This window comes from Pundamilia nyererei, unplaced genomic scaffold (assembly GCF_000239375.1).
Source record: "Pundamilia nyererei isolate P.nyererei 1_Seehausen unplaced genomic scaffold, PunNye1.0 scaffold00006, whole genome shotgun sequence".
Lineage (NCBI taxonomy): Eukaryota > Metazoa > Chordata > Actinopteri > Cichliformes > Cichlidae > Pundamilia > Pundamilia nyererei.
The window spans coordinates 8,082,936-8,092,462 of NW_005187407.1; the positions used below are offsets into that span (position 1 = coordinate 8,082,936).

The 9,527-nt window shown below is 41.0% G+C and overlaps 1 protein-coding gene across 1 annotated transcript in view; it reads right to left on the reverse strand.

The window, feature by feature from the left end:
• Positions 1 to 8,952, reverse strand: part of LOC102204155 (multiple C2 and transmembrane domain-containing protein 1) — a 52,817-nt gene extending 43,865 nt beyond the window's left edge. The window contains exon 1 of the mRNA XM_005722419.1: positions 8,024 to 8,952. Coding sequence (XP_005722476.1) covers positions 8,024 to 8,557 — 534 coding nt within the window. The 5' untranslated portion in view covers positions 8,558 to 8,952. The remainder of the gene's footprint in view (positions 1 to 8,023) is intronic.
• Positions 8,953 to 9,527: the final 575 nt, after the last annotated feature.

The window sequence follows — 9,527 nt, forward strand, 5'->3', positions numbered from 1 at the left end:
CTCTACATTTCTTTTTCAAAATATATAATTAGCACAGCGTGTCCGTGAAATGTTTTACATTGTGGCATGCAGAGAAATCTTAGCAAAGAAGCTCACAGAGAGAGATTGAGCTTGTTATTTAACCCCAAGCTAGTACACTTGCCGGTGCTACAATGCGCCTCAAGGTTCAACAACAGCACAACAGAAGTCACTCATGGTACAGCACTCTCTCTACAAAACAACAACTGTCAGTGACGCTGCACCACGGCGTAAACACAACATTCAAGATAACAGTTAAACGTAACGTAACCATAAACAATAAAACAAGAACATCTAAACAGCAGCACATGCCCCAAGGTATGACGGGAGACATTTCTGGATGTATTTTTACGATCTAAATATGCATATGTACAACAAAATATATTTAAAAAACAAGTAAATTGTGTTTTATTACATTTACAGTGATGTTATGTTATTTTACATTTGACGTGTCAGATCACAGTCTACTTATGTAAATGTAATGCTATTCTAGAAAAACAGTACACATCTGTAAAATACACAGTAAAATCATTTGACATTACTATTTTTTGGAACAGTGTACATCAGCCCTACAGTCATGCAAATTCACTTCTATATTCCAGAGATTTTATCAAATAGTGGACCAAAAACCCCTAAAAGAGGCAGAGGTGAGGAAAAAGTGAAGCAGCTCTTTAAATAAATGACTCCCGCTGTAAATATTTTCCTGCCTCACTCTGACACTCTATTAACAGCTTTCTTTCAGTCTGTCTCTCTTGCTTTCTCTGGATCAATAAAGTGCCTTTTCAGATGATTGCAATGGCTTCCCAAGAAACCCAGTGGGCAAACAAAGATGTTCTCCTAAGTTCAAGCACTGCAGATTACTTCATTCTAAAATCAGGCAATAGTCCACTCTACCTGCTCTATATTGTTTTCTTAAAGGGATTCATTACATAACTTCAGACGTATTTCAAGTGGTTTATAAATCGTTAATATGTTGCTGACATAACCCATGTTATAGGGAGCACAAATACTCAGTATTTCAACTATTAAAATATAACTTTTTAAAAGATGTCATTCTACAGTCATTTGAGAACTGCATTTATATTTCAAAATAATCATTATCATAAGGGCAATATGCATTAATAAGAAAGCAATCCAAACTGAAATGCCAGACACATTTTTTCTTACTTTATTTACTTTAGCTACTAAAGATCCAACATGGACCCTGATCAGCTGCAGAATAAAAAACACTTATGACTAGCTGACCACTGTGGCAGCTTAATCTATGCTACAAGGAAGCTCATTTACAAATATTCAATATCTCTTCCTCACCACAGAGGAAGTGGGGCCTGCATTGAGTTGCAAATAATCTGCATGTGATTAGCATGAAGAGCTGGGGAAAAAAATACACACACACACATCTTCTGGCCACAGTGTGTTGTTTTATCTGGTAAGAATGGCCATACCCCACCTGTGTCATGTTACTGTTGTGTCCTTGCTTTCATCTTGTGCATCCAACCTTTTAAAAGGTGTCAGCTGGTAGGTTGTTAAATTTCAGAAGAGTTGAAGGTTAGAGGAGGACACATAAATTAAGAGACACACAAGCTTTGATTGGCCTCTCAAACAAGGAAATGACTTTTATATTTTGTTAAATAAACCACAACTTTCCCGATATTCACAAAATGGGCTATTGTGGCATGTCATGTGAAATTCGACTACCCTCCCTACACACGAATCCCCTTCCTACACTGAACCTCTGCTTTGATCTGATGATGATTAATCTATGTGGGAGGGCATTAAGAGTTAGAAAGCTAATTCCCCAGCTCTATCCACCATTTACAGGCTGACCCGTCACTGCCTGCTCTCTCATCACTCTGATTGTCAATCATGTCTGCAACCACTTCTGATTAATACAGTGTACATGCCAGATCACTGAATGCTACTGTACTTAAATGAGAGAGTTTATTGTGAGAGAAACGCCAGAGCCACATCAATCACTTTGTCTCGCTTGTGTATTGGTCTCATTCAAGAAGGCACATCAGCACTTCTGATTCATTTAGCAGCATACACTGTTATGCTTAACCTTGTCACAAAAACACTACGGCCTCAGAGCATTGAGCGAATGAGTGTGCATGCCTATATGTGCCTGCGTTTTGTGTGTGTGTGTGTTCTCGTGTTTGAAACTGTGTGGCTGAGACTGCAGAGGGCAATGCTGGAGGGCAACACAGTGTCACAGCTCTGAGATCCCAGCTTGCAGTGCACAGACTGTTCTCCTGAGAAGCTGGGGTGGACTTTGAATTTGTCTTGTGCTGGAAGAGTGTCACTATCAGAGAGGATAACACTGAGGGCAGAGGAGATGAGAACTATATCAAGGAGACAATTCAGGTAACATTATCTCTCAAGGACACAGAGAGGTGTAGCAGAAGAAAAGAAAAAGCAGAACCAGAACAATTCTGACAGCTGCATAATACCTACATATTAATACCGAACAACCTGCTTATATTCAACCTATAGCTGAAATGCTAAAATGCATCTTTTTAGTGTATTTTCAACTCTTCCACTCATTTTTTTAATTGGTGTTGAATTTCTACTAGTATTGTGAATAAATGACAAAAATATTGAAAGCCTAATAATTTACATAGCAACAAAACAAAAAATCCAACTAAAAAAGGCTACGTTGTTAACTGCATGAGCAGAAAGCAAGGAGACACCGCGCTGTCAGGTCACTGCTTCATAACGAGCGTAAGCGACAGCTAATGCTGACTCACATTCAAACATGTGGGCACTTAACACAGACAAACCTGAAGGGAAGGGCCTGGCCACAGGCTTTGGTTTCCAGTCCTTCATGAAACAATGCAAACCACTCAGCTGCGCCTCAAACTCACATTAAATCTCATAAATGTTTCTTGTCTGCATATATGACCATAGTTCAGGATTTTCTGTGGCAGAAACACTAACACGCTCCAGGCACTGCAACACACTCAATCACAAAGTGGAGAAGTAAACCTCATCAACATTTCCAGATGGTGTCAGTCTTTTGTCAACGTGAAAATGTTTGGTTTTTTTTCGCCTCACTTCACAGTGCCAAGGCGTCTTTGCGGTCAGCATCAATCATGTGTCTGTTACAACCGATGATCCCCCCGGGCTGCAATGAATCCTGATTTAAGCTGCTGTCAAGACACTTTAAGAACGAGGCCATGGACTGTTTCCAAGTGCCCGCGATTCTGCTCTCACAACACTACTCAGAAGACGACCACTAGTCATGCACTTATTCCTACAGGACATCCAAACATAGCTCATTTCACAGTCGGTGCATTAGCAAATCAGGACAACAGGTTAAATTACCCCAGAGTTACAGTTTCTTATATTTCTGGACAAGATCAGTCTGCAAGATTTTGATTTTAGTTAGCTGCTTGGAACAGCAAGCCAAATGTCTAAAAAGATTGCCTAACTTACTTTTTTAACACAACATGTAAAGTTAAGAATATTTTAAAGCACTTAAAAGATATGGTTAACATTATCTGACAGATTTCATCAATACAAATACCCGGAACTTGTTTTACATCAGCTATATTACGCAGTAAGCTGTGAGGGCAGTCTCTGTGACACAAAAGCCACTTCCATGGTTGGTAAGTGTTAAATATTTTAAAGTACTACATATGAGCTGAGCAGAGGAAAGGAGAGTGCAAAGAGAAAAAAGTCACGATGTAGTCTCTGGGTGTGACTGAGAACTGGAAGTAGAAGGAGCAGTGAGTGTCTGAGTAGCAACAAAAAGAGGCAAAGACTGTGTTTTAATGAAATATGTCTCAGTTGCTCTTGAATGAAATGTTAAGTTTATACATACTAAACAAGTAAAACGAGCTGAGGGGAGAGCTACAACATTTGTTTTAATGTTTACCACACCTGGGTCACAAACTACTTTGGCCACAATACACAGAGTGACTTATTACAACTACAGCACAATACCACAGACAGCAACACTTCAAGTGTCATGAGAGATAAACATATGATGGATGCAGAATGATGGAGCTAAATGTAGTGTAAAAATAATTGTAAAAGCAACCTATGAGCAGGCATTTAGCGGCCGTGGGAAGTAAGAACTCCCTTTTAACAGGAAGACACATGCAGCAGAGTTAGGCTACAGGTTGGGCAGCCATGTGCTACAGCTGGTTTCGAGGGTGAGGGAAGAGAGAAGAGTAGGGAGGTCAGGATTAAAAATGTATTAGTACAAACTTGTGACATATACTTTTATCCCTACTTCGCATTGAGAGCTAGTTTTCACATAATAATACAGACAGACAGACAGACAGACAGGCAAAAATTTAAGATGCTTTATTTCTACAATGTCATTTATGTTTTATTTTCACACAAGTGCACACTTTTACGTTTGCATTTTCCAAAAAGCTTTGTATACAGATTTCCTTTTAAATGGAAATCAAACAACTGAATCATATGAGGACTACAAGCACTTTCTGAAAATATTCTCAAAATATTAAAATGTATTCTTTGAGTTTTTAATCAGATGATTTGGGATTTTTTTTATTTGTTTTTAATTGCTCCATCTTATGTTTTACTTTCAGATCAGATTAGAGTACAATATACACAAATCCTGAGTCATACCAGTCGATATTATTATTTTGTACTTGACATCAGGCGTCTTGCCGCTCAGTCAGGTAATGAGTGAAAGGTTACTCTGAAGGTTAGAAACATGACCGCATCAGTCAAGGACTACTAAAGCACATATCTATAAAAGGAAGGAGGAAGTTTAAAAGAAATGTGATGTAAGCACAAGTGTTTTCTGCTGCCTTTTGCTGTGACAAACGGGCAAAAGGCAGCAGAAATACCAACACGCTTTAAGTTAATGAGTTAGTTGACTTAGTGACTTGGTTAATGATGACCCATTTGCTTCAGTTCAAACACACATACATACAAGAAACATCTAAATCTATCAAACCCTATTAGGATATACACTCACTGATCTGTTCATTAGGTACAACTGCTGCACTGCTTGTTAATGCAAATATATGAATGACCTGCCACATACCAGCAACTAAGCGCATTTAGGAATGTAGACACAGTCAAGATAGAGTTTACAGAAAATGATTGAAAAGTCAACAGAAGGTCTCTGGGTAAAAACCAGGTCAGAGAAAAATGGTCGCACTGTTTCAAAGTGAAAGGCAACAGTAACTCAAATAACCACATGTTACAACCAAGGTGTGCTGACTTTTAGCTCTGAATGCATCACATGCTTAACCTTAAAGCAGATGGGCTACAGCAGCAGAAAACCACACCAAGTCACTCCAGTCAGCTAAGAACAGGAAACTGAGGCTACGGTTTGCAGGATCCCCAAAATTAGACAACAGAAGATTAGAAAGACAGTGGCTGATCTTCATCAAAGCATTCTATCAATGGTTCAGGCTTCTGGTGGTGGTGTAATATTGAGGAGGATGTCTGAGACATTCTATGTATTTTAGTACCAGTGAAGCATCATTTAAACGCTACAGCCTACCAGTGTATCATTGCACACCACGTCCATTCCTTTATTACAACAATGTACCCATCTTTTCGTGGTTGCTTCCAACATATAACACACCATATCACAGAGCTCAAATAATCTCAAGCTGGTTTCTTGTAGATAACAATGAGTTTACTGTGTTCAGCTGGTCTCCATGGCCTCCAGATCTCAATCCAATAGAGCACTTCTGTGATGTGACGAAACAGGAGTTTCACATCATGGATGTGCAGCCAACAAATCCACACCAACTGTCATGTCATGTTAATATGGACCAGAATCTCTGAGGAATGTTTGGAGGACCATGTTGAATCTATGCCAAAAAGAACTAAGTCGACTGTGAAAGCAAAAGAGGGTCCAACCCAGTGCCAACCCAGTGAGTGCAGATGGAATGAAAGAGGAAAAAGTAAAATCGCAACTCATAGATATGTTTAAAAAAAATAAATGAATATGATGTAAAGGGCGCTGAAACTTAATGTCACAAATATCAGTCATGTTTGCTGCAGCCACTGCGAACACATATAGAAAAACTTTCACAAACCTCTCCACTGCATTGAAAACAGCAAAGTTAAATGCACTTGAGTCAACAATGAAATTACTTACAGAGCTTGGCAGCAATCCCTTACATCTCTCACTTTCCAAATCAAATTACAAAATGAATTTTCATGTTACATATTCTCTTATTTCATTTATGAAATGCTAGCTAGAATACTTATTCTAACAGTAAAAGTACATTTTTTAGTGTCACATTTTCTGTTGGCTGAGGAAACACAAATGCATCATCAAACCTGTGCAATCAGGGTGTATGCACGAAAATGCACGTGCAAATGCATGATGATGCAAAGCTAGATTATTTGTCAGTGTGTTTTTTGTTTTTAACTATTTTTCCCTCAGGTATTAAAGAAGCAAACCTAATCCTACTTCATCTGTCCTCATCTCCTGTCTCTTCACTTGTTCGCATCTCATCTTAATCTGCTCTTTTCCCACTTCATATCATCTTATCTCATGTGGTCTCAACTCATCCCCTAGTCATGTCTCATTACCTGTAACCCCATTAGATCTGTCTTCATTACTTTTACTTCCTCTCATCACCCATCATCTCATGTTGCACTTTTTTCCATTCCTAGTTCCACTATTAGATCCAGATCATGCACTTTGTAATCTATTTGGTATAGAGGTATACAGTAAAACTAATAAGACAGAACAATAACGCTGCACTATAACCTCGGAAGATTATGCCACTGCTTTCTTCTCGGGCAAAGGAAAGGGCCAAAAAGTGACCAAAAAACTTGGATAAAGATGGTAGCGTCAGGAAGTAACTAATGCTTGAATGCGGCAACTTTATTTGGCAAAATGACATTTCTCCACATTATGTAACTGAAAGGCTTATTGACGAAGCTGTAAGATCAATTTCAATGAAGTCACTGCATTCTTTCATTTACCTCTACAACTGAGCATGGTGCACTTTTCCTATACAGATTTAATGGATAACAGAGCTTTTGCCAACCTCTGTAGGGAAACGTGTGCTAATGTGCTTAATCACTTTCAGACAGCAATCTGGATGATGCTCAGAAAAGTCTGGAGCACTTCAAAAATGATGAGATGAAAAGCTTTGGAGCAAGTGAAAGAAAATGTGCCTATATGATTTTATGCATGCTGTATCTTTAGTGTTGTTCTCATGAGATTTGATATTATGACAACATAACTTGAAAATGACATTCCATTTTATTTGACTGAAACTTAAAAACTTGAAGTTTTCTCTCTGATGTTTTGGGCTGAATGATTTTTGTGAATGCAATCGTTACCATTAGCCTTCATGCTTGCTGCCATATGGTTTCTCTTGGGGCACCCTGACTCAGCATGATGTGTGGTGTGGGAATATACCTGCCATCAATCTCCAGCAGTGCCGCTGGTTTGACAACCAGCCACTTTTCATGAAAACAAAAAAGACAGGATGAACCTGTGGGCATGCACAGGCCTGTTGCAGCCTCTGTCTAAAGGAAAGGACACTGAGACAGATGGTCGTGAGTCTAGGGGACAGTCCCTCTGAAAGAAACGTTTGTGCGCAGGCTAAACAAAGCCAATGGCATCAGAGCATGCTGTCTGTTTAAAAACCCTACCAGGAAAGACTTGAAACTGAAATCAGCTGATCTGCTCGACGTATATGGAGAAACTGTGATGATAAAATGATACCAAACAAATTAGCTTGTAAGGTGGGCGGTTGTTTATGATCACCACATAAATCTACAACGAAACTGGATGTATATATCTGGCCAATACAGTCCTCGATGGTGGAGACAGTAAAGAAATCAGTGGACTGGAAACAGATGAGTGCATAGGGGCAGTGGGACGTCGCATCAGCACAATCATGAAACTTGTCTCGTTTATTGAATTAGCAAATCAATAAAGTCTTGCCTGCTGTCTTCTTCAGGCTTTAGGGGGTAAAGAGGAAAAAACAGTACGACAACAGAAAAGCTCCTATGTGCGTTTGGGACTACACGAGTCTTTACTCACAGAATCACTTGCGTTTTTACGCAGCTGCTCCTCCTCTCCCGTCACAGCGGCCGGGTCCACCACCAGCTTCTCGAAGCACGCTGAGCCGAGAGAGGAGCTCTTCTGCTGGTACACCATCAGCTGGGACATCGGGAGTTTTGGGCTTCCGTGCGCCGTGAGCTCTGGTTTGCTCCCCGTTGCCCCAGAAGCCGTGCCAAGAGGCTGTAGCAGAGGCTGTCCGCCGCTGCTGGTCCCAGGAACCGCATCGCTTCCGAGAGCCTTGTCTCCCTCAAAAGGTGCCGGAGTAGAGCAGCATAGGTTCGGCTGCGACGATGAAAATACCCGGTCCAGCTGTTTCTTTTTTCTCTTAAACATCCAAAGCCCCGATTCCTTCTTGCTCCCCTCCGCGCCCCCGGCACCACGACGCTCTGATCCCAGTTTCGGGCTCAGCCACGGCTTGGTTTTTTCCTGGAAATTCTTCCACATTCTCCGCTGGTAGGACAAGGACTCTTGCCCCTTGGCTGTGCTCTCGTGTTTCGGTGATTTTTGCTCCATTGTGCCTGTGCAGCAGCCAGCCAGCCTGAGCACACTCTGTATAGTGGACGGATGTCACAGTTGGGCAGCTGCGGCTCGGGTGCACTTCCACTGATGATCAGTTTTTAGAGCGCCAAGAACGAAACGCGCTGTGCGACGATGAAGGAGGGTGTCAATCTTCCTGCGAACCTTGCAGAATGCCTCTGCAGACTACTCTGTAAATTTTTATGTCCCACTGTGCAGTGGGCTAGTTAGAAGGAAGGCAAGAATTCATGTAAGATTTAAGATATCTCACCTCAGCGATGAAAGTTGGAGCACGTGCTGTGACTTCATCGCGATTGCGTAAGAGATTTTAAAATTATTCGCCCGCTTTTCTTTGACTCTCGTCCACGGTGTTTAACCAGGGGTTAGGCAAACTTACCCATTAATTATTGTATTCAAATGAAGGACGAAGGGTGCACCACGCCGCCCTCTGGCCAACCGTGTCACTTGACTGGGTAATCTGTATGCTGGCGATTGCATAACAGTACCCCACAGTGCCTCGTGGAGATGTTTATAATTTAATTGTGGGTCCCATGTCATTCCCATCTGAGTTTATATCTTTGTATTTCAGTACTTTATCATACGTGCATTTTTTTTAACCCTCCACTTTTTTGACCTTGGGAAAGCTGTGCAGACAGAGACTTGATGTCCCCTTTGTCACATGGATGGTCTCGCGCTGTTTAAGCAAGTCTGGATATGTTTCACTGAATGTTATCACCCACGTGCAGCAGCGAGCAGGCATCACTGAGCAGCCTCCCCTCTCTCAGCTCTCTCTTTAGTTGCTGCGCTGATGTATAATAACTCATTACGTCTCCCACCCCCCGGCCCTTGTTTCAGCGCTGGCTGTTCTCTGCCCTCCTGTTTAGCACTGTGTCCTCTCTCTCTTAGAAACAAACACACAGAGACAGTAAGAATGAAGAACACGGATTAATCAGAAAATTATCATCAG